The sequence below is a fragment of the Rhipicephalus microplus genome, unplaced genomic scaffold, assembly GCF_043290135.1.
Source record: "Rhipicephalus microplus isolate Deutch F79 unplaced genomic scaffold, USDA_Rmic scaffold_43, whole genome shotgun sequence".
NCBI lineage: Eukaryota > Metazoa > Arthropoda > Arachnida > Ixodida > Ixodidae > Rhipicephalus > Rhipicephalus microplus.
The window spans coordinates 3526950-3552567 of NW_027464616.1; the positions used below are offsets into that span (position 1 = coordinate 3526950).

The window sequence follows — 25618 nt, forward strand, 5'->3', positions numbered from 1 at the left end:
ATTATTCAATGTAAACTGATTAATTGTTTAACTTTAGTGTCCCTTTACCATGTCAGTTGCTAATAAAAAAAGGTGTGGAATCCAACGCTACCACGACGCTGCTCTTCATACTGTCTTTGCTTCGGAAATAGAAAGCTAAGTATGCGAGGTGATGTGGAGAGAGCTTTGCCCAAGCAGCGTTCCTGCCGCCTGAAGGGAGTAATTTGCGGCTTCCACGTAAATCGTGTACATCATCAACATTCATCAGGACACAGTGCTTGGTTGTAATTCATTACTATTAACACTGATTGCCATTGAGCTTCTGCATCTGAATTCATTATCTTTCGTTATGCCGGAGGATATTTGAAGGTGAGTGTGACAGAAAACTGTGTAAAATCCATGCTGCAGAACATTTTATATGACATAACATCTGGCAAGACATTTACAGTTTTTGTCATACGACGGTTCCGGAATGTTAAATTCCATAATAATCGCTAATATTATTAACACCATCTTTGTTTTTTTTTCTTCAAATTTCGCTTCTCATTCGCGACAAGATTTGCTTAGGTATGAACCTCCCCCTGCTAGATCACCAGCAGCGTAAGGTTTATTGGCGGTGCACTGCAGTAAGTGCGAATGTTTTATCCCCGCATACAACGCTACTTTTGTGATGCATGTTGAAGGGCAACAAGTGGAACCAGAGCCTATCGATATTCACAGGGCGGGTGACGTATGTATCAGCACTCTACCCATCGCATTGTCCAAAACAGAATTGGACTATCTGTGCAACTAAACACCACGTATTAATGATAGGTGGTGGTGGTGAAATTCCTTTTGTAAATGCCTTTTCCGTGACGCGGCACCTGTGTGTGCCCTGTGAAATGCTATTCATTGTCGATTGAAAATGAGTCGAAGTCTAGTGGTTGTTCTGTCTCTATTCCTGTTGTCCTTGAGCGTGTTCGCTAGTAACGTGTAAGCACACGTGAAAATTTGTCACTCGCGCGAAGAAAATTTGTGCAGAGCATCTAAATATTTCTACGTCGGTTTTTACGTCCGAAAACCACGATATCATTATGAGACACACCGCCATAGAGGGCTGCGGAAATTTCGACCACCTGGTGTTCTTTAATGTGCACTGACATGGCGCAGTACACGGGCCTATATCACTTCGTCTCTATCGAAATATGACATCCGGGGCCAGGATCGAAACCACGACCATCGCGTCAGTGGCTGAGCACCCTATCCACTGATCCACAGAGGCGGACGGAGCATCTAAATATTCAGAGATGTTTACGATTTTGAAATGCTGAATTCACACTAGCGAATGGCGAAGTGGCACTAGTACCAGGGTTACAATGTGGGAGATTGCAACAAGGAAATGAGGAAGGTAATGCGTCGAATGTAATAAAAAAATAACCCCATTCGAGAACAGCGCGAAAGAAGCTGTCTAAAACTTTGCTTACATTTTGGCGAGAGATTGCACTGTACTGGTTTTCACGGTGGCGTTTGATGTCGAAAGAGAGACCTCGGAAAAGCAGTTTCCGATCACGTCTAAGTTAAGCAACGTAGTCTACTACGTCACTGCCTCCACCACAATAGCAGAGCCATATTCGCCAATACATACACGAATATAAAAGAAATTATAGTCAAATGCACATAAGTGTGAAGCATGTGCGTCCGCCAGTGCATTTACGTTACTCTAGGTATAAGCGACGCAGCTGCTGCTCCACAAGAAGCACGTAGAGGGCGCCCTTGCCGAGAGATGAGTAGTGGCAGCTGTGCAATAGGAATGGGGAAGTCTGCGTGTAGCGGTGGCGGTGCAATCTCCAAATGCGTGAATTTTTTTTTTCTTTTTTCTCCGTACGATGCGCACTCTCGCTGCTGGCAGCGGGAGAGCATGTCGCTCCACGTGCACCTTCGCGGAAAGGTCAAGCGCGGTAGAGGTGAGTACGGCGCTATTTTTCCTACGTTACCAAATGCTCCTCTTCTACAGTTATCATTTGTATCGGAAGAGCCTTTGAACCGCATTGTGATAACTGATACAGCTTGCGGACATTTGCAAAATCTTCTTCTAAGGATCGTTCGTGGGCGTTTTTAAACATACCTCCTTTTGTGTAGCGACCGCCGTAAGTCTGAATTGCATTTATTGGTTACCCCATTTCTGCTGAGCGCCGTAGCCTGAATTATGTTCACTGTGTGGAGGAAGTCAATGCATCCCGGCGTTTGTCGACAGCAAAGAGAATGGATTCAATTGAAAATGTTTAGAAAGCGACTTTCGTGTTTCTCTAAATATACGGTTAGTGGGCTCGGAAAACTAGAGAGGGTTCACCTGGATTCAAGGCGAGTGTTCTGTAATAACTACCATTAGGGATCTGTGCACAGAAGGGTGCTTTCATTTTCGTTTTCTGCTTTTCCCCCTTTCAGGTGCGCAGTGTACCCTCCGAGTTGACAACGTAGGAACAAAGCGTTTTATCGTTAACTTGAGCTTTAGTTTCGACACTCCGCGAAAATGTAGTTGGGCAGCGTTCATGGAGTTTCACACGAGCGAGAGAGAGAGAGAAAGAAGCAGAGATTTTAGCCGGCACGAACGCATGTTCATACGTTGTAGTACACATGCTACCCTGCTCATACACCAGCTTCGTTAGGGCTTGCTGGTTGGCTGATTGTTTTTTAATCGTAGTGAACGAGTGACAGCGGTAGAAAAACAAAGGGCGCAGCCTCCTCGTCCGTGTTTTATTTGCGGGCTGTTAATCGTCGATTGTGAATTACGCAACACACATGCTCAAAGCCTTTCGTTTGGAAGTGGTCTACCTCATTAGCCACCGGGCGCCTTTATCTATTTATTTAGATAGAGAGAAAGGTGGAGAGGAAGGCCGGAAGGTTAACCATATATTAGCAAATGGCTTGCTACCCAGTCATAGCGGGGGCAAATAGGGGCAATAATGGGGATGTAGCAGGGCACTTACCAACGTAACTGTCTCTAGGCTGAGCGCGGTACGCTTTTCACATTATCAGTACGGTTGATAGGGAAATAGAGCTATAAATCTTTATAGATATTGCTACGCACCAGCAGCGGCAACGAGATGAAGGGGTTGAAGTGAAGGACTACAAATCGAATAGACTGGCGTGAGCTGGTAAGTGCTGGTGGCACGGCCCACTTAAAAGTATATTTTTGTGTACTCCTTTGAATCTCTATCCTTCCCTTAGCAATAATTCCGAGTGTCTTAGCCGGGTTTATCAACTGAATTGCTAGCCTAGGCGCCGGATGGCACACGCAGGGATCACATATTCGAACACACAAACACATGCGAGCCCTCACGCACACACTTTAAGGGGTTGTTAATACTGTTCCACGAAGCTCCTCTAGTCCTTATAGGAACGAGCAGCGGAGGTCCTTCATGTAGCGTAGCGCACAGCCAGCACCTTATCACGATCCAAGTTGGCGACGCAGATCCGAGGTCGATGGGCTTTGCAAACGCAGGTCTGCCTACAGTACAGGCTCTGAGCAATAGCAGTGAGAGTCAAACACAACGTGTTTCGAGGTGTAGGAGAAGACTAGCAGGAGTAACGACGAAAAATGTCGCTTGGTATACCTTCAGGCCGTAAACAGTTTTGTCTTCATTCAATCTAGGAGCTGACCTAAAAAGCACATGTTTCTAAAGCTTCATAAATAGATTTTGCTGCGTACATAGATGAACGAGCGTCTTTTTATAGTGCACAGCACGTTCTTTCGAGCATACGGGGTCTCGGCGTATTCAGAGGCACGGCCGTCATTAATATTAGTAGTGCGGGCACGTTGGCGCGTGGTCTTAAAAATGATTCTAGTTGGTTTTATCTAACGAGAAAATACATATGAATGTAAGCAAGCTGACGTGCTGTAAAATAAAAATCGGCGATTAGGTGCCATCCGGCTCAGAAGTGATGTTGTTTGCGTATATTGTAAAAGTCCTGTCACTAGAAGGGCGACTCTTCTTTGAAATGCGATTATCAACCACTATTAATGTGAAATTCATTCATTTTGTTCTGATTCCCCTTTCTTCTGCTTTTCAATTTTTAAATGAGGCTGATGCACGGAGTTAAATTATACGCCACTGGAATGCATTCAAACTGTAAGACCCAAACACTAGAGTGCCGAAAAAGTACAAGCAAGGAAAGCTGACAATGCCGTAAAGAAAACTGCAGTGCTAGCCCGAAGTCCCTCGTTCAGATAAAACTGTGTCTCAGTTCTCATTTATATTGTTTTTATACGTGCGCGCAGCACACGTACATTCGGGAAGTACATTGAACCCTAACGATGCCACGCACATTCTTGCATTTTTAGTAATATTCCCAACCTGGATATTCTTTGATGCTGTTCTCCGCTTGGGCGAGGATTTCATCATACCGAACCGCGCTGACAACTGCGCGAAGCAAGCCTGCAACGATTGTTTGATGAGTGATCGACACGGCCACGCAGTCTATCAGAAAAAGCGAGAATAAACACGAATAACTCTCTTTCTATAGCCCGCCCATTGCGCAACAATACATACAAAGCTTCAAACGCAGACGCTTTCTTTCTATTGCACTCGCCTGTTTGATCGTTGTTTTTTTTTCTGCGAACAATGCATTTTTTTGTTAAAACATTCAAGCGCCTCACACTCTTCGCAAGTTCACTAAAACGAGGGATCAGGTGCTACAGAATGCCGTCTACTTTACGAGACAAAAAACACCTAGATGTGGGCCTTTCCACTGCTTTGTTGTTTATTTAATTTTTTCGTCATTCTCGAGGCTGTTGTTTCCCAGTACGAAGTTGAAGAAACGTGTTGTTATTGGAAAAACACGCGATTATCTTGAAAAAAAAAACCACTCGGTTTCGAAAGCATCGCCACCCCGGGGCTGGCATGCAACGGCCATCGCACTTCTCCTCCTCCTCTTCCTCCTCTTCCTCCTCCTCATCTCTTTGCTGTCTTGAAAGCGTCCTCTCCCCCTTCATTGTAGTGCCGTTTGGCACAGCTGTTGGATGTTGCTGCGGTTGGATGGATTGGCCCCGTCGAAATGGAAGAACAATCGCTCGCTCAAGACGCTCGGACGAACACATACGCCCACGCTCGCACAAAAGAAAGCAAGCGCACAAGGAAACGGTTGGAACCAGGTGCAAGCACCATCGCTTCATGTATGCTGCGCTCGCTAGATTGTTTACCCGACATTAATAAGAGACAAACAACGGGATACAACGGATCGACAAAAGAGGTGGAAATGTTGTATGCCCGTGTACTCAGATATGGGTGCACGTTAAAGAACCCCAGGTGGTTGAAATTTCCGGAACCCTCCACTACGGCGTCTCTCATAATAATATGGTTGTTTTGGGACGTTAAACCCCACAAATCAATCAACGGATCAACAAAAGAACAACGGCTGCTCTTCACAAAACGTTATAACTATGAAAATGAAGGAACAAGGATTTTTAAGCATTTCAGTGCGTTCGAAAAATAGCAAAAGAAGACATCTCCCATCCGAGCACGTGTGGGACTCTCCCCTCCAGGAGCGTAGCCAGAATTGTTTATCTGGTGGGGGTGAGGGGGGGTTTACACCACAATTTATGTATGTTACGCATGCGCTTCTATGTGTGCGTGTGTATGTATCGAATCAAAATTGAAAAAAAAAATTAGGAGGAGAATCGTACCCCACAAGCGTCTCTCCTCTCCTTTTGGCTACGCCCATGCTCACCGCTTGGCGTTGAGACGACGAAAAGCCCTAAAATCACTTCACTTCCTCGAGCGGCCGCATTCCCTTACGCAAGCATTTTGTATAGTTAGGCGAGATCGAATGCAAAAGAGTTATCCGCTAGCCTTGCTTCACATCAAATTCCAATTTATCGACGTCACGTTTTTATGTTGCGCTTTTGCGGTTACACTGTGATTTTTCTCTAATCCACCACTGCCACGTGGCATTGGCTCATTAGTAGAGACATCTATTGGCTAATAAAGAAAACGGCTAAGTGCCAGTCAATTTGCACTTACTTGTAGGCAAGAAAACGCATATCCAGGTGTTAAGCGCTGCTTGCCACTGATTACCGCGGGAGGCTTAAAAAGAAAATTCAACTTCAAATTGAGAACGATGCAGCGAGCGATAGAAAGTAAAGTGATAAGCGTAAGTTTAAAAGATGGGAAGAGAAAAGAATGGGTCAGGACACAATTACGGATTAAAGACATCGTAGTGGAAATCAAGAAGAAACGGACATGGGCTGGGTTCATGTCCAACCACTCTGACTGGACTCTAAGAGAAGGCAAACACACTAGAGGGACACAGAAAAATGGGTGGGGGGATAAAATTAGGAAATTAAAAACGTAGAATGCATTCTCTTCTGATGCTCCGCTGATCTATAATCGCCTGAGGACACTACAGGTGCACTTACCATTCACCTCCCCACTGGCTGGTGTGGTTGACGTCGGCGGATCTCACCGACCAGCTGGCCATGATCCTCCTGGCAGATAATTATCTACGAGTTTTAGTCTCACATCTAATAAAGTTGAATCTGTCTCTTCGCTATCTCTCTAAACGTATATCATGTTTATTTTCCTCGTCTCTCAGTGGGACCCATCGAATATCAAAAAACAAAGTCTGCTTCTCAATTGGGACGGCGTCAGGCTACGTCATGCAACCTGAGCGTTCACCTGGCAATGAATGGAAGTAAATGACTTTTGTTCGAAACATACTTGACTTAATCCGAGCAATCAACTATTGAATTGGATGCTAGTCGCCAGTGCCCGTACGTATGATACAACTACAATGCGATGATGCCGCCTTTGTTCCTGCAGCGCGGCTGATCGTCTGCGGCGGCCACCCTGCAGCTGTATTCTGCGGTGGCATTTGTACTTCTGGGAATGTCACTCGATGCTCTGTACTTAGAATAAATCAGCTTCAAAGAAATATGGGGGAGGAGAAAAGAGAAGTAGAAAGAAATACTAGGCACAAAGACAAAATACCATGGACGAGCGGGTGTCGCCCAGCAGACAAAGAATCTGCGTCTACATCGACAATGTTATTGAAAGCCTGATGCTATAGCCCTCTACGCACGTATGCACATCAGTGTTGGGCGACGAACCCAAGTCACGTACAACCTGTAGCGATCAAGCTATGCCTTGACCCAGCGGGTCATTCGCCACGCCGGACCAGTGCCAAAAGGATAGTCTCGCCACGGCTGGACGGAGGAAGCAACGGGGGCCGACTACACGAGACGGCGTCCACTGATTGACAGCGGCGCCAACTGTGTGGAATGTTGCAAAAGAGGGTTATGGAGCCGCCGCTCTATCTCCCGCCTGGGCCACGCATCACGTGGGCGCGTTGACCAGCAGACGACGACGGCGCTGGTCAAAGGGCTCTCCCCAGAGGATTCCACGAACCTGGCACCTCTCGAAAGGGCGCGCTAAAATCTTCCCGTGAAAACGCAGCGCGAGGCCGGCACCAAAGGGGTCGAGGCGCCCGTGCGTCTTCCGCTCTCCCCCTCCCTGTTCTACGGCAGCGCTGCGACTAGTGGCAAGGGTGTGTGTGTATGTGCAAGCTAGTGTTCTGCCTCTATGAACATACATGATGGGCGGTACTTCACTGAGAGGAACTTCCACATCACCATTGGTCCGCATTGTTTTGTGTAGTGCTCCCCAACCTAGGGACCTAGGGAACGGGGGTCCACAAAAAGGGCGTGCAGTGCCTCGCCCAACTCTCTTCTCTTCTGTCTTCATCTCGACAACTCACTGTAAAGATGTAAATAAATCCGTTGAGTTTGCTCAAAGCTCTCCCCTAGTCCTTGGCTCGACGGAGCGACGGCGACCGGCCCCGCTACCCGCAGACTGCGGTCACCACGACGTGCTACAAACTAAGAAAACCGTACTGCTTAGATGACTGGGTTATTAATCAGCCTTCGGGTGAAAATATTGCACAACTCACCTATAGCGAACGTCTAGCGGGCGCACTCGGGTACAAAACGATCTTTTCATAGACCACTCTTAGAACACGCAAGAACGAACGAAGACTACGCAACGAGTGCAGTCCCCTTTGTGCGTCTAATAACTGCATAGAATCGTTTCAATGAAAGCCCAAGGCGTATGATTCTCCCCATCGCGGCATAAGTGCGCGCACGCGTGAGTGTCCCTCCACCCCCTCCCTGCAAGGCAAAGTACGCGTGAGAGATGAGAGCGCGCGCCGCCGCGACGTGACAATCTGGCGACGCGCGCTCATTGCGCCATCTCACTGGTAATGCTGAAAACACGATAGTTTCCTTGAGACGCCCATCAACAGCGGTAAGTGGTAGATATAAATAGCTTGCTGTTTCAACGTTCAAGGATGTGCTCCTTCGTAACTCAGTGGCTGACGCCTCGTACTCACAAGCAGGGTGTCGAACGTTCGATTCAACGCGATGGAGTCTTCTTCTGGATTATTTTTTTCTTACGTGTTCGTATTGTGACGTAGTGTTGGGTTTTGGACCAGGACCGCTAGCCAAGAAACAATCATGCCACGAGTGCACACACACACACACACAAAATATATTTACACGGAAAAAGCAACTATTCATGAAGCATCTCTAAAGAAAGTCTGTCACATGCAGCTCTATACAAAATCTCTCACTAAATTAAAAGTCTCTCGCCGTTTTTTGCTTGGGCTTGGAAGCTGATCCCTCGGGGTGACGTGTCGTCTGTCTCATTGGCGTCTTCAACGTGAGTTCGCCCACACCATCTCACGGCCTTCTGCCGCAGTAGCAGAAGGAGGGTAGCGGTCGCTCGGAAGCTCCGCCCTGGAGCAACAGCTCTCAGCCGCCGAGTTCATTCCAGTAGCACACCTGGGTCGCGCCAGCTACCCGGAATGGCAGCAGGACCAGCGGCCCACAGCTAACCGGGACTCTTAACAAATCGGGACGGCAGCCGGAACAGCAGAACCTCGCCTGGTCCCTGGGCCAGTCACCCATCTGGAGTCGAGGCCTTGTTCACCGGTTGTCCAGCTGTCAAGAACGGCAGCCGGAACAGCAGCGGATCACCTGGTCCCTGGGCCAGTCACCCAGGTGGAGTCTAGGACAGTGCAGCACCTAGAGGACGTCTCCTAGTTTCCTGGGCCAGTCGTCCAGCCGAAAACTGTCTGCCCTTGCCCACTTCGCTGCTTCGACCACTGACACGCGCTTCCCGATCCCGTGCGCTTTTCTTTGTCGTCTTCACTCTTCTACCCATATCACAATAGCCCGGGTTTTAAGAAAGTTGTTTACAAATTTTCTAAAGGGCAGAAGTGAAGAGCAAATGTCACAGGGGTGTGGTATGAAAGTCAGTGAACATGAAGAGTTCACGAAAGGAAAACGTCCAGTTGGATGTGTACACAATGTCAGGTCGCAACACGATATGTGGAAAACGTCAAAGTACTACACAACACGATGTCCAGCACCCTTATACACGGCTTCCTGGTGTCCAGGTCACGCTCGACCGGGGTGAGCGCCCAGGACACGCGGTCGAAAGCCCCGACAACCATCGAAGCCGGCTGTGTACGTTCGCTTTACCAGTCTTCTTTCTTGTCTTCTTCCAGTAAATTTGCCGCTTCGATTTTGCCCCTGGGGCGCTCACGTCATAATCATCATATTCTTTCCTCCTCATCAAGAAAATTGCACGCCTTTTGACTGGCCCGGTTGAAGTAGTTCATGCAGCGTGCCACTTCCCGGTGTCGAGGTGTTGAAGAATATAGGAATGCCTTTAGCTTGGTACCTCTGTTGCTGTTATGCATACAGTTCGAAGTCCATTGTCGTGTCGCAGTTCAGTTCGGAATCGGTCAACCAGGTATGTATTCTTCCTCCTTTTCTTCAGCATACTAGCGCTGAACCAGAGTTCCTCTTTCCTATGTGCTTCTGTGTACTGTGGTGGCTTCTCGATGTTCATATAGATGGAGCAGTATTCAATCCAAACATTGGGGTCCGAGCGCCAAGCTACGCAGTCCAACGCACGCCACATCTTTCGGTTGTCTTGAAGAGCGTGTGCCTCCGCACGGTACGGATTACCAGGTTTTGGGCTCACAGCGTTCCTAGCTCTACTACTACTCTGAGACTTCCGGCCCCTCTTGCTCAAATTATGATCATCTTCTGGCTCTATTTTAGGGTTTGTCATTGCCACTCGCTTTTCGTTGGGCTCCGAAGCAAAAGTCTGAGATACGCATGACGGGCTCTTTCTTTGGCCGAGAGGTTTCAGCTGACGACTGCAGAGATCATGCTGCTCCATACTCCTGTCAACTTCAATGCCATAACATGTCTGCTTAACACATTCATTTGCAGATCGTGTACCCAGAGCTACATCATTACGTTCTCCGACATACACTTTTTCGAGTGTACCGGACGGACTTGTGTCAACATGATGGATAACTATCTCATCCTTGAGAGGATCGACTTGGTCCTCTTCATTAACCTCCTTAAGCGCTGCCCTATTTGCAATCTCTCGGATTTCCAAGATAGTTGTGCTGATCTCAGACAACAGCTTCTCTTCTTCCTGTCGCAAACGCACACGCTCATTGTCATCTTTGCACATGTACCGCAGTTTAAAATCAATTCTCTTATGTTCCTCTTCGAGGTCTTCTTGCAACATTAGCTCTAAGTCGGCGCAAGACCCCCAGACCTCCTCTCCAATACAAAGCAGTCTTTGCACGTTAACAGGCATCCTGTGCGCGACCTATTCTCGGCTGAAAGATGTTCAGTGCCGATACTGGCAAAGCTCAGAGTTAGTTGCTGGAGCTCTACTAGCTCCTTCTTGAAGCTTTAGCTTCAGCTCAAGAATTTGTCGAGCTCTTTCATCCGCTTCTTTGCTCGCCTCTCTTTCGATACCACGTTCATCCTTTTGTCTTGTCTGTTGATTCTCAATCCACTTACGCAATTCTGTACCGGACAAGCCTAGCTGTGACCCTACCGCGGCTAATCCCTCAGTATCCATGTCCGATTGAATTCCTGTGTGGGTGCACTTGAAGACGACGTTTTCCTTCGATGCTTTTAACAGCGGTATTCTGGCAGGTTCGCCAGATTGTGACGTAGTGTAGGGTTTCGGGCCAGGACCGCTAGCCAAGAAACAATCGAGCCACGAGTGCACACACACACACACACACACACACACACACACACACACACACACACACACACACACACACACACACACACACACACAGAGAGAGAGAGAGAGAGAGCGAGAGAGAGAATATATTTACACGAAAAAAGCAACTATTTATGAAGCATCTCTAAAGAAAGTCTGTCACATGCAGTTCTATACAAAATCTCTCACTAAATTAAGAGTCTCTCGCCGTTTTTTGCTTGGGCTTGGAAGCTGATCGCTCGGTGTGACGTGCCGTCTGTCTCGTTGGCGTCTTCAACGTGAGTTTGCCCACGCCATCTCACGGCCTTCTGCCGCAGTAGCAGCAAGAGGGTAGCGGTCGCTCGGAAGCTCCGCCCTGGAGCAACAGCTCTTAGCCACCGAGTTTGTCCCAGTAGCACACCTGGGTCGTGCAAGCTACCCGGAATGGCAGCAGGACCAGCGGCCCACAGCAAACTGGAACTCGTAACAAATCGGGACGGCAGCCGGAACAGTGGAACCTCGCCTGGTCCCTGGGCCAGTCACCCAGCCGGAGTCGAGGCCTCGTTCACCGGTTGTCCAGCTGTCAGGAACGGCAGTCGGAACAGCAGCGGATCGCCTGTTCCCTGGGCCAGTCACCCAGCCGGAGTCCAGGACAGTGCAGCACCTAGCGAACATCTCCTAGTTCCCCGGACCGGTCGTCCAGCCAAGAACCGTCTGTCCTTGCCCGCTTCGCTGCTTCGAACGCTGTCACGCGCTTCCCGATCCCGTGCGCTTTTCTTTGTCCTCTTCACTCTTCTACTCATATCACACGTATATTTAAGTATACATACACGGTGAGTGGCGGCGACGCCAACGCTGGCGCCAAAATCCAGCCGAGAGTGTCCTTATAATTGCTATCACAATAAAAGTTAGAAGAATGACATATTTTGTGCTGCATCTCTGCAAGAAACCACAGCTGTATTCAATTCGTTATTTAGCGGTGTAGATTCTGTGCACTGAATTTCTGTCACGTGTTTTTCTTTTGCAGCCTTTTTTCTGTCGAATATATATTTCCGCTGATACAAGGCAAACATGAAGAGCCTGGTGCTGCTTTTCTTCGTCATCTGCACCATACTGTTCACGAAGCACATCCCACGTTGGAAGGATTCCTTGACAGATGAAGACAGACGGTAAGACTACTTTCGTGTTTGAAGAAACTCACACATGAACGAAACTATCTTTCATATTTGTGTGCAAGAGTGATGGAAAACTTGATTTACTCCTTTTAGCTATGCCAGCAGTATATTTTCAAACGTATGACATTCATTCTCTCTATGTTAAAATAAGCTTTGTTTTTGATATTTTGCAATCTTGCTGTTATAAGAAAAGCAGTGGCCCTCACACTCTAAATAAAAACATCCAAGCTGTTAATCATTTTAGTGAGTCCTGATATTCCATGTACATAAATCTGAGAAACAAAGCCATGCAAAATTTTGCCTTCAAATTACTTTTTTCTGTTCATTTCTGCAGGCGACTGAATGAACCACTTTTTTTGACGCCATTGCTGGAGGTCAACGACACTGAAAATGCACGGCGCCTGAGCAGAGTCACCGTCTTTGAAAAAGAGCATGGCGTCGAAGCGTACTCGGGCTACATCACGATCGACAAGACTCTGGGGAGCCATCTCTTCTTCATGCTGACAAAAACTAAGGTGATCTCTTGCTGCGTCACATTTCCTGAATCGTTCGCGTGGTTCTTAGGCACGCAACCAGACTGCATCTCGCTCAACTTTGTCTTTATGTTATCTGTTTATTTCTGCGTGTTCACGCGTAACTGGAACTGGAATAATACGTCCGTGATATCTGTGCGTAAGACCTATACTCACGAAACCTGGGCGTAAGAGTAGAACTGAACGCAATCATCATCAACATCAGCATCATCATCATCATCAGCCTGGCTACGTCCACTGCAGGACAAAGTCATCTCCCATGTCCCGCCAGTTAACTCAGTCCTGTGCTTGCTGCTGCCAATTTATACCCGCAAACTTCTTAATCTCATCTGCCCACCTGACCTTCTGTCTCTCCCTAACCCGCTTGCCTTCTCTGGGAATCCAGTTAGTTAACCTTAATACCCGGGCGTAAAACCTGTGCTCACGATGCCTGGGCGTTAGACGTATCTCTCACATAAGAGGCTTTTGTTTTAAGAAATAGAGTCCGCCTTGGTGGCGTAACGGTTACGGGGTTCGGCCGATGACCCGAAGTTCAGGGGTACGAACCCGGCGGCGAAATGCTGGAGGCCCGTGTACAGTGCAATGCCAGCGCACGTTAAAGGACACCAGACAGTCAAATCTTGCGGAGCCCTATTCCCCGTACGGCGTCCCTCAGAATCACATCCCGCTTTTGGAATGCAAACCCTATGGATATTATTTAGCCTTTGAAAAGGGTGTCGTTTCGAACACCCAGAAAGTCGTCCTTGGCGTCGATCGTATACCACGCAGTAATGATTGTGATACTAGCGAACTGAGAATCGCAGTTTTATAAAGTATGTCTTTTAGGCGGAAGAGCTTGGCTTAATTACTGGAGAAATAGTATGATCGGCCTTAAATGCGGGCTACATGGCGGAAAGTACATGTACAAGACTAACATGTGCCTGTCACTAAGGATCATAGTAGCATGAAATCCTTCGAAGCGCACAGAACTCAAGGCGAATTTCGCCTGGCGCACCGCAAGACTCTAATAGGGCCGTGTTCATTGGGCCCGTATAGGCGAGGCCTCAGCTTGCCCAGAGAAACCTTCTTGAGTGAGACGAATGATTGGACATCGATGCAAACATTATTGTTGTTTTATAGGTGTATACAGTGTACGCTTGTGATAATTCATGCTTTTTAATTCACCTTCTTAACTACTGCAGCTATGTGCGTTTGCGCGAGTGTTCTCTTGTGTTCTGAGGTGTTATGTAGAAACCCGCGCTGATGCAGCCGCACAGACAGAATATTGTGTCAATAAATGAGGCAGAAAGAAATTGAGCAACCCGTATATGTAATATAACCTAAAAAATTTATGTATGCATGAAGCGAATTGCTGCTTCCATTACATATGCGCAAGACGTCGTTTTCTTCAAGTGCGACGTGCACATTGAAGACGTTCCGTACTCGCCGCACTTCGACTGATTTCTCGCCCTGTGTAATGCTGCGTAAAAGCCATTGAAATTCAGCTTATGTCTTGTTCATGCCACATCAGATCAGGGGCGCTCCAATATCGCATAGGTAACTTATGCTAGAGGACCTATGTAAATATGGATCCAAGTCTCTAGATTGCCAGCTTAGTGGAGAGAAAGGCATTTAACACTACAAAACCGAACAAAACTAACAAGACTAAAACTAATGTTTTAACTACTCCACAACATCATAAAAATAGATACTTCAAGGTATCTTTTTTTTTTTCACGGAAGAACAACCCGTCATAATCATTTCCATACTCTTGTAGAATACTTTTTTAACGCTAATTGCTTTAAATACTCATTTTTTCCTCTAACCATTAAAGATTGGAACTCGCTGAAACCCACCTTAAACACTGAATCATCCATAAACTTGTTTACAGCTGCGATTGAAAGCGAATTGCATGCCTCGCAAATCGCACTAACGACATCACATCATCAATAAACCCAATAAACGTGGAATCAGTGTCATATTGCTAATACAAAAGTTTTGTTTTTTATGATCGTTATATTTCAAGTTACATGTTTTCCGATTAGTTTATTGTTCCTAAAATTCTTTGAATAGGTTGTTCAATAAAAATGCCTACTTGTTGTCCCTACCCCTTATCACGAATGCATGCATTATCTTTTCGCGGTCGTTTTTTAACGATAACCTAGTTCATGATTTTGCTATTACTAAAATTGTTTGATTGCGTGTTCTTTAATGGCAATGTATAACCTATGATTTGCATGTCATTTTGTGATTACGGGTTTTTTTGTGTTTTCTATAATTATGAATCTGTGTAAACAAACACTCGTTTTTATATGCCTTCCCTGCTATAATGTATGATGAGATTGGCAGTATTGTTAAATAAATAAATAAATAAATAAATAAATAAATAAATAAATAAATAAATAAATAAAGAATATTCAAATCAAAGTGGTGGTTATGTATCACGGGCAACAAGATGCACGAGCGTACGCCTTCGGAATTACGAGTAAGTGAACAGGGATATTAAGCGATTGCAAGCTTTCTAATTCAATATGACGTGGACGTAAGCCTTGGAATATGCCTCTAACTGGGAGGGGTTAGGCCGATTTGTAGCCCGTCGTCTGGTGTGCACGTAAATATGTTGATCACTTCTTCTTAAGTGATTGAGTTTCTGCTTCCGTGAAATTTGAATCATGCAACGTGATGGTCCCATGTAACGATCTCAGAGTGCAGCTCTCCTTAACAGCCCGCAACCTTATTTACGCACATGGTCCGTGTTGCAAGCGGTATACAGATTTAGTCAACCATCTGAAATGGCTCTACGGACTCCACACTAAACAGCATACGTGAGAGTGATTTCAACGCAAGCGGCACAACGAAAAAGAAAGTTTACTGGAAACCTCAAGTCACCGACGCTCAGTTTGTGTAGGACACTACTGGACGCATTGAACCCAGTACTTACTGTGCTACAGTAGGTACGATGACCCGTCTACTACTGTCATAATAATTTTAGAAATGTGTCAATTTCTACAGTAGATCTTGGCACGTCCGAGGTCCCGCATCTAATACTCTTCAGCTGTAAAGATACTAACGAGTCAATATTTCGCAAATGTGTAATAAACGCGGCAAAGTTGTGCAAACATGAATTATTCGTGTCCGCATCACTTGTTTGAAGTGTTTCATCTGGTCAGTCCTAACCACATACTCAGGTGTAGGGTAGCGAGTCTGGTTAACGTTTCTGCCTTTCCTGTCTCCCTGTCTTGCTCTTCCTCCACACTGGTGAAATGAATTCATGAGAACGTATAATATAGCGTTCCGTGGTTAAGAAAAAAAGAAAAGTCGAGCTAGAGGAACCACGAAATCAGTGCAAAATAAATAAACGCGAGACGTGGAAGTGATTTGTGACTCATCCATCCCCTGTTTTGGTTACTTCCCGTTGGAACACTCGAGAATAACAAAAAAACTGTAGCCGTGATAGGTCGTGTAAAACATAGTTTCCTAGAATTAGTTAGAGGGAGCTCTGGCACTGCGATCATTCAGCCACCAAGGGAATGATGGGTACAAAGATTTACCCGGTCTTCGTGATTTCGACTTTGAATGCTATTGGGGATTTGTTTACTGCTGGGTTTTGATTTTGAATAGAACAAAATGAAATTGCAGAACTCTCAAGCTTCACCTCTAAGAGTTGAACGTGATAGCGATGCCCTGTCCCTAGTGCGTGCTTCAAACACTTGTAGTGCATGAAACCTTTTCGAAGTTGCACCCACTACGTGGTCTTAAGGAAATAGACGCAGTAACGTGTGTGCCTTTTTGCAGTGGGTGACTGGCTTCAAACCATGAAGTCCTTACGATAAGCACATGTTCTGATGCCCGATGGCAATGTACACTTTTACGACGCATTATTACTGCAATAGTTCATGGTGAATTGTGAAGCATGTATTGTGACGCTTGTGTTTGTAAAGCACGATTGCCACTGTCAGTGCGTTTCTAAGCAGAGGAAGGTATTTTGACTGCATTAACGAGCTGACGCGGGACTTTGTGGTGGAACTTCTGCTTGACACGCAAACGACCCGGGTTCGATCCCCACTCTGGTCCAGAACTTTTTTAACTGCATCGTTCTCGACTTTTCGGTCGCGCATGAGGCGGTAATTCTTCGCTCACCATGCACCAACGACGCCGGCAACGACACCGACGCCGAAGCTGGAATTTCGACCAAACGACCTCTTTAACACTATTGTATAAAATGTACCATAGTGAACTTCGTGAGCCAGTTTGAATTGGTGAGCCTAAAAAGTCCAGAGTAGAGGGGGAGGAAGCGTAACTGTTTAACCTTTGCTGAACTTCGCTTTGCGGCAGAGCACATTCACGCCCCACGAAGTCAAACGTAGCCCAAAGAACGAACATTTGACAAATTCGTTAACTATTACTATCATTCCCATGCTGGCTGAAGTGCCGTGTGTTGCAGCTCCCATAGACACTAGTGCCAGAATCCTATCTAGGGTATATATAGAAATCTCTGTGGTGCAAAATGTTACGCACTTTCGTTAGCTCAGAAGAACGGCTTATACGCTCGCTTCCAGTCCACCAACTTCTTTGTCACACCTTGACAAAGTGTTTTCACTGTTGGAGTTGATGTTAAGAGGTAGGAACCGGAGTTGCAGCTCAATCAGTTCGCAACTTAAGTCAGAGCTAAAGGCAACGTGAGCTTGTAGAGTCTTAAAACTCGATCCGGCAACAGCGCCGCACTCTCGGGACGCCGCTTGCTCGCTCGCTACGCTTATCGATCGTGCTGTCACGCCACGTGCCTCTAATTCGACGAAATCCTCGAGCGAGAGAGGATTTGCGAGGGCTTCACCCGCCGCCTCGTACGTTCACTTCGCCTCGTGCGAAAGGCGTCGCGTTGCCGCTGTCTCGGCTTGTGACAGCGTGCGTTTCCCCTCGGGGAGTATTAGTGTGTCGTCTCCAGATTCGTGGTGCAACACGAAGTACTTTTACGTCGCGGCTGAGGTTTCGAATGTCATCCTTGTCATCGTCGTCATCATAATTAGCCTGACTGCGCGCACTGCGGGGCAAACACCTCCCTCATGTTCCGCCAATCAACCCGCTCCCGCGCTTTCTGATGCATTTTTTGCTTTCAGAAATCTTAAGCAGGACTTTGATTTGGGCGAGTTGGTTCCTTGTTAGCTGAGAAAAAAAAATTGCGCGAAAAAAACGAGGGCACAGAAACACAGTAGACATACGAGCGCTGTATGTGTACTGTGTTTCTGTGTCTTTTTTTAATTTTCTGCGCTGTTTTTCTCCAGCCACTGCCCACCTAATTTTCTGTCTCCGCTTTGCGGCGTACCTGACACATTGACCCACATGATCATTGCGTGCTCTTACAATACACATACGGGCCCGTCACCTTCGACGAATACCTGTCACACCGATCAAGCACATAAATGCCTTCTAGAAACGTGAGAGGCCAAGCTCGCCTCGAAGGACCCACAACGACGTCTCGTCGCCAGGGCCGAAGATGCAGCGAAGGCTAGTGGGTTTCTGGAATGATGAGACCACCCACCTAACTTGTACGGTGACACCATTTCGAACAAAAAAAATCGGTTATTCCTCCTCCTCCTCCCTCTCACGCGTTTCCTTCTCTTAGAATCCAGTCAGTTACCCTTAAGGACCAGTGGTTTTCATGCCTACGCACTACTTGCCCGGCCCATGCGCATTTTTTTCTTCGTGATCTCTATGATGTCGTCCTATGATACGCTTAACCCCCGTTTGTTGCCTGACCCACTCTGTTCTCTTCCTGTCTCTTAAGGTTAGAATATCAGTTTATTATAAACGCTCTCAGATTACTCAGACGTCCTGTCGCGTAGGCATTAAATAAACAAAGCAGCCTATTTGAAGCCTCAAAAATTTTGTTGGTTCGAAATATTTTGCCAACGTTATTACTGCGAAAGTTTATGTAGGTGTCCCACCCACAAAAAAAATCCGCTTCAATGCAAATCATTTCAATTTCAACTTTGTTGGTGCACGGTGCTTTTATTCTAAAGAGCAGCTGCGCACGTCGAAAAGACTACTACAGGTCGTAATATCCGCTGAACCGAAAATTTTGTGTTCCGCAAATTTTTCTTTTTTTGTTTTTTGAGTGGTGGAGGGAGAATAAAACTTTTGTCTCAAGGTCGAGAGAGAGAGAGAGAAAGAGGAGGAAGAACAAGAGAAAAGGCAGGGAGGTTAGCCAGGCACATGCCCGGTTTGCTACTCTACGCTGGGGGAATGAGAAAGAAAAGTATAAGATGAGAGAGACAAGAAAAATTGAAAAGAGACAACAAAACTTTCAGTAGATGGGGAGAGATGAAATACAAGAAAAGTAGGGAGGTCAACTGCACTGCTTTAAGTTCGCTTCCCTACATGTGGGAAGAGGGAAACAAGGAAGTAAACCTTTTTTTGTGAGGCAGAACTGTATCTGTCCGTTTTTTTTCCTCGTGCTATGTCCTCCGAGCGCTGTTCATCATTTTCAGCTTCTTTAGTGATTTTATCTATGCGTTTTTCAACAGCACCCTTCTGCAGACGAGGCCCCTCTTATCCTTTGGACGTTCGGTGGTCCCGGTGTGTCGTCGCTACTCGGACCACTGCTCTTCAACGGTCCCTTCGCCCTGGACGCCCAAGGGCGACTCGTGGCGGCGTCTCTGACCAGCGGTCAGCTGCAGTCGTTTGCGCACGTCCTCTATTTAGACCACCCGGTGGGCAGTGGGTACAGCTTCGCCGAAAAGGAAGACGACGACAGGACGTTCGCCAAGAGCACCGATGACGCCGTAGATGGCGTGGACGACTTCCTACGCCAGTTCGAGCTCCTCTTTCCCGAATTCCGAGGCAGGCAGTTCTATTTCGCCGGGGAATCATACTCGGGTACTCATTCTGTTCGTGTATTTGACTCTGGGCAACACTTTCAAAACACAAAAAACGTAATTTAAAAATGTAAGCGTGATGAAGACACATAGTTTTGCGGCGGTATTGCTCCATTACATCATTGTAAAAATACATACCTAATAGAAGCCACCAGTATCCTATTATCGCATTATCGATATACCTTGAGCGCACAGCCAGACGAGGACCTAAAAGAACACAAGACACATGGGCGCTTACTTTCGACTCTTCTGAGGCCAGCCGAACGGAATATATAAAAGCACACGTAATATTATATGAGGCCAGCGGACGAGGCCAAGTATTGCGCAATCACGGACATAGCAGGTAACTGAATTCTTAGTTTGACACATTTGTCAGGAAGACTCATTTCAGCCTCTGTTCTGTCACGCGCGAGTTTGTTTCTGCTTATTGTGAAAATAATGAATAAAATAAAGAGTGGTATGTGCTTCTTGTTCACGCGCTGGTCTATACTTCGTTCAGCATTGGGAATAACATCAGGATCATCCCTGCCATCCCCATTTCTGCAATGTACATCTGTGAACAATCCGTACTTCTCCCTTACATTTTTTCAGGCTTCCCTGAGGCGGTTTATTTGTTCCATGGAAGCTTTGCCACATGAAGTCGGTAAGCTATACACGACTTAATCATAATTGAAAATATTTGTTGAAGCGCACTTAAAACGGACGGACAGAAGAGGCTGACAAGGACAGCGCTTGCTCTCACAACTGAGGGTTTTTTAATCAGAAGAGTTAAACCTTCAGTGGTGAGAGCAAGCGCTGTCCTTGTCAGCCTCTTCTGTCCGTTAGTTCTTAGTGCGCTTCAACAAAATTTTCATTTATGAACGTAATACAACTGGCCCAACTTGCCATCTTGCTACGACTTAATCAGTTCAATATAAGAACTCCTTTTTATGCTTCTTTTCGCACAGTTGATAGTGAGGAGCGCTTTAATCTACATACCATTCTTTAGTAGGTTCAATATAGTCGCAACAACCGGAAGCAAACTGCTCGTTAAAAAATTGAGGCTGAAAAAAGTGTATCTGGTTAATGCATATCAGATCCGGCGATTGCTTCATCTTTCCAAGAACTATGTTACGTTCGATGTCCGTGATTTTGCCATATATTTGCCTCCTGCGTCGGTGTAATGTAATTTCACGTGCGCCCTTAATCATTCCTTACTCTACGCTTTGGTAGAAGCATTCAACCAGATGATTATTCATGGCTGGATGTAGGTGCGTACGTCTGTACCACGTTATTCTTGTACCTCTTATTATGAGATGTCAACCTCTCAGCTTTCTATCATAATTAACCTCTCTCTCTTTCTCTCTGGAGGCTTACAAAGACAGTTCAACTAAAATTGAGGACGATGCAGCGAGCGATGGAAAGGAAAGTGATAGGTGTAACCTTAAGAGACAGGAAGAGAGTCGGATGGATCAGAGAATAAACCTGGGTTAAGGATGTCATGTTGAAATGGGTCGGGCACGTGGCACGTGGGCAGCATAACCGTTGGTCATTGCGGGCAACTGAATGGATTCCAAGAGACAACATCCTTTTCTTTTTTAATTATCTTTATATTTTTTACTCATACTCGACAAAGTCTTCGTCATTTTTTCCTTCCCCATCTTCTTTCCTCTTTGTCCCCTCTGATATTTGTTTCCCCTGTTTCTTCCCTCCTCCCGAAAGAGTGAGCAGGCATTGTGCCCCTCGAGGTGGCAGTTGTCAGCTTGCTCTCTCCCTCTTTCCTCTGTATCCTTGTGTATCTTTGTATGAAAATCAAATAATAATAATAATAATAATAATAATAATAATAATAATAATAATAATAATAATAATAAGTGAGAGGGACAGACAATAAGGTGGGCAGATAAGATTTCAAATTTTGCAGGTACAGAGGCAGCTGAAAGCGCAAGACCGGGTTGATCACCCAACCATGGGAGGGAGAGACATTTGCCCTGCAGTGCGCGTAGTCAGACTGACGTCGATGTCGACGATGATGATGATGATGATGATGATGAGTATAATTTTATTAGCACCTGGAGAGAATAAGCAGAACTGGCAACTCTGCCTCCAACTTAACCCTGGCTACGCCAGTGGTGAACGCGCATCATATAATATTAAAGAATTATTATTATTATTATTATTATTATTATTATTATTATTATTATTATTATTATTATTATTATTATTATTATTATTATTATTATTATTATTATTATTATTATTATTATTAAAAATAATAATGATTGTTTCCGTAGCAAGGGATGCATTTGCGTACGCCAACCGGTACCACACCAAGGCAGTCAAGACGAGCCTGAGATTGGCTGGCATCATGAGCGGAGCCGGTTTCATAGCGCCCTTGCTGAAAGCAGCGAACCCCGCGGAGTTCTTGCTCAAGTTGGGCCTCATTGACGTTCACGGGAGGAGACGGTTTGACGAGAAGTTCGGGCAGATCAAGGAATCGGTGGATGAAGAAGAGATCCTCGTTGCCATCTTACTGCTTAGGTTGGTCTAACAGCTCTCTTCTTAATTATCTTCTATTATATATGCAGGGGTGTGTGACTGATAGTGAAAATTCGTCTCGAATCAACTTCCAATTGAATGTTGCGAATTAGTGTCTAAATATATCGAATCGAATATTGATTACAAAATGTTTTATCGAAGATTCAAAGGAAGATCAAACAAATGAAATCTGCTCATGTCATCAGGGCGGTGAGAGACTGCTACCGAAAGACCACAGATTGTCACGCCGCAACACAACCTTTTCTGCGTGACTCGGCTTCAGGCTCACTTGCCGTGGTGTTGCGGTGTTTCCCGAAGTTTAAGGCATGCACTCACATTTTATTTATTTGTTTATTTATTTATTTATTTATTTATTTATTTATTTATTTATTTATTTATTTATTTATTTCAATGTTAAGTGCAAGTTAAAGAACATCAGATGGTCGAAATTTTTGCGGAGCCCTCTCTTATGGCGTCTCATAATCATATCGTGGGACGTCAAACCCGAAATACAATTCATATTTTTTTATTTATTATTTACTTATCGATTATTTTAATTTTCTGCTTTCTGACATACCCCCCAACTTTTCCATGACTTTCTTTGTTGGAGCCATAGTTTGCACTTGGCTTCACGCATAGCTGGAAAAGAGTGGAATGAATTCATGGTACTTGAGCCCGGCGTACCATCTCCCACATCTAGCATCACACAAGTCGGCAGGATAGAGACCTGGCCGCCGCTCATTAGCCTCACTTCATTCACGAAGACACCGGCAAGACGCCTCAACTGAACATCGGCCGCAGAAGAGGTGGTCTTACGTGCATGCAGTTACCGACATCATGACAGAACCATCGAATGACCTTCCCATCGCCAAGTTCATTGGAGCAGCGGACAATATACCTCTACAGGATTGGTTCGACCTGTTCAAACTCCACGCTACCGCTGCATCCTGATCTAAACTGGAGATGGTCATCAAATTTACCGACTACATCTTCGGTGAAGCTTTCAAGTTCTACCTTACTCACATTACTCAAAAGTACGAGTCATGGCAGACGATCAAAGAAGAAATTATCGTCTTATTTAAAGAATGCAATGACGACTACGACGATGACTCGCTTATAACCTACTATCTACAGACAATCGCACTCAGTCGTCAATTTCACAAAGCAGTCTTCAAGCATTCGAACGCACAGCATGGCTCGATCACTGCCACAAGACGAAGCTGCACCTGAGTTCGCTGACAGGCGACCAGGCCTTTTTCGAAAAAAAAAAAAAGAAACAGCGCATTTAAACGTGGGAGCGTCTGTCAGCGCCATCTGCTGCTGCTACAGCGAGTGTGGAATACTTTTTTACCTGTTTGTAGCATGTGATCTGATTACAAGATGGCAGCTGACTAATAATCTCTAGCATACCACTTGAATGCATCATGTCTGCCAAAACGGGACCCTTGCTATGAATGAAGGAAAGTTTAAACTTTTTCTTCATCATAATTTTAAATTCGTTTTTCCTCATTACAATAACCGCCGGTTTAATTACCAATCCTCTCTAGTGGGTACGAGCGAAACATATAAAAACAAGCAAGCCAGCAAGCGAAGGCTCGTTTTCTCTGTTAGATAAAATATTAACGAGAATAAAATGCAGATTGCCAACATGTCCAAAGCTCCAGAATTTCCGGCCTCATATGCCGCCCTCATATGATATGCACTGAAGTGAGTTTGTGATGCTCACAGCTTCTTTTTTTACTTTTTTCTGTTGCGGATTATTGTAGCCTCAATTGTACACCTTTAGATCTTTCTTTCTCCGTGCGACTAAACTTATTCAAGGACACTGTTAGATTAACGACCACTCAGCATTGGTGTTTTCGACTACTTATGTTTTAAACGTATACACGCAAACCGTATGCACGTTAAAGGCTACGTCTATATCTATAAGTAAAAAGACCGAGATCAAACCTGTGAATGGGGTAACTGAACTAGCCACTTCGCGCAATACAGCTGGAAACCATGGCATTGTTTATTGACGATCAAACAGCACTTCTCGTTTCTCTCAATTTCCAGGGAGGTCTTCACCAAAATGGCTGACGGTGGCCCCTCGCTCTTCCAATCACTAACAGGGTACAGTCACAGGGCGTCGGCACTCCGTTCTACAGAGCCACCGGAGTTCGCAATGTACAGGAAGTACGTCACCAGCGACGACTTCAAGAGGGCCGTCCACGTCGGCATCAACGCCAGTATGGACCACCAACGCAACATCGTGAGCACGACGCTTTACTCGTACGACGCCTTCAAGGACATCAGGGAGCTCGTGGCGACCGTGCTGGACAAAGAGCGAGTGCTCGTGTACGGTGGTAACATGGACGTCGTATACCCGGCGGATGAAGTCTACGGGTTCTTGAGGTCGCTGCAGTGGAAAGGCAAGGAGGACCTCAGAATGGCGAGAAGAATACCGTACAAGAATGCCTCCGACGCAGCAGGTGAAGTGGTGGGCTACAAGATGATGGTCCGCAACTTCACGTACGCTTTGCTCGTGAATGCCGGTCACTACGTGTCCTTGGACAGTCGCCGGGCCGTCGTGGATTTATACAGAGACTTCGTGTACTCCAAAACCACATCTACTTATCCAACCACCTGAACGCTTCCCTGATATTGAAAGGGCATTTTAAGAATGCTTCGGCCGCACAGCGTGCAGGGAACACCGTCCCCACCTCATGTCGACCTGCAAGGCACTCTGTGCTTGTGATTTTCAGAGGACGAGGGGCTTGTGCGAACGCCACTGAATTGTGGTGCAGTTCCGCGTGCGACTGTGCTACGTGTTCCGCGAAGGCCCAGCGGTTTTTTGTTTTCTGTGTGTACGTTTATACCAGAGGAGTACGTTTTTTATCCGGGGGGTGGGGGTGGGGGGGCGACATGCATGGTTCTATTCTTTTTTTATTTATTTCGTATATGTTACGTAACACCTATACGTGCAATCAACTTCAATTTTTGCTCGTTGAGAGCATTTTAGTTTCTTCTGCCATGTATGTCACTTGTGTGTATTTCTGTCGGGCGTCAGGCACACTCAAGCTACGGTTTTCTAGCTGTTGTTGTCCCTTCTGTATGAGAAAAATAAAAAAATACATTTACAACGTTAAAATAACTTCAGTACAGATCATTGTAAGGTACGATTCCGTATATACTTTCTCATCACGCTGACAAATTAAATCTTACTTGAATCTGTCCTTCATATTAAGTTCGTTCCAGCATTGTGCTATATTATAGTCATTCATGTCAAGACTCTCTTGTTCTTCATCAAGCACATTTCGATGGGCGCAATTCAAAGAAAAGCTGTTTGTTTAGCGACGCACAAAGTGCACACATGTAAGAGCCCCAGCTTCGAAAGGATAGCCCCGTATTATCGGTCATTCACAAATACAGATTGTTCACAATCCGCCAGTGGTGGGTCGACTGCAGCCCTCTACGTGTTAGCTCTTCACGTTCAAGTGCTCCCCCTAATTACACCGTGTTGA

The 25618-nt window shown here is 45.8% G+C and overlaps 2 protein-coding genes across 4 annotated transcripts in view; one reads left to right on the forward strand and one right to left on the reverse strand.

Moving 5' to 3' along the window:
- LOC142787052 (solute carrier family 35 member F1-like) overlaps window positions 1-1610 on the reverse strand; it is a 232774-nt gene extending 231164 nt beyond the window's left edge. The window contains exon 1 of the mRNA XM_075884681.1: window positions 1443-1610. The gene's annotated coding sequence lies outside the window, so the exon portion shown is untranslated. The remainder of the gene's footprint in view (window positions 1-1442) is intronic.
- A 206-nt stretch (window positions 1611-1816) lies between these two features.
- Window positions 1817-25248, forward strand: LOC142787068 (vitellogenic carboxypeptidase-like). Of its 3 annotated transcripts, XM_075884701.1 has the most exons (7): window positions 1817-1922; window positions 2404-3113; window positions 12064-12205; window positions 12546-12726; window positions 19248-19599; window positions 21872-22118; window positions 24171-25248. In XM_075884701.1, the coding sequence occupies exons 3-7, from the start codon at window positions 12108-12110 to the stop codon at window positions 24742-24744; spliced, it is 1452 nt and encodes a 483-aa protein (XP_075740816.1). In that variant the 5' UTR covers window positions 1817-1922; window positions 2404-3113; window positions 12064-12107; the 3' UTR covers window positions 24745-25248. The 3 variants fall into 3 exon arrangements, with proteins under 3 accessions (XP_075740816.1, XP_075740814.1, XP_075740817.1); XM_075884699.1 differs by lacking the exon at window positions 2404-3113 and having other exon boundaries at window positions 1826-1922; XM_075884702.1 differs by lacking the exons at window positions 1817-1922; window positions 2404-3113 and adding an exon at window positions 1972-2105.
- Window positions 25249-25618: the final 370 nt, after the last annotated feature.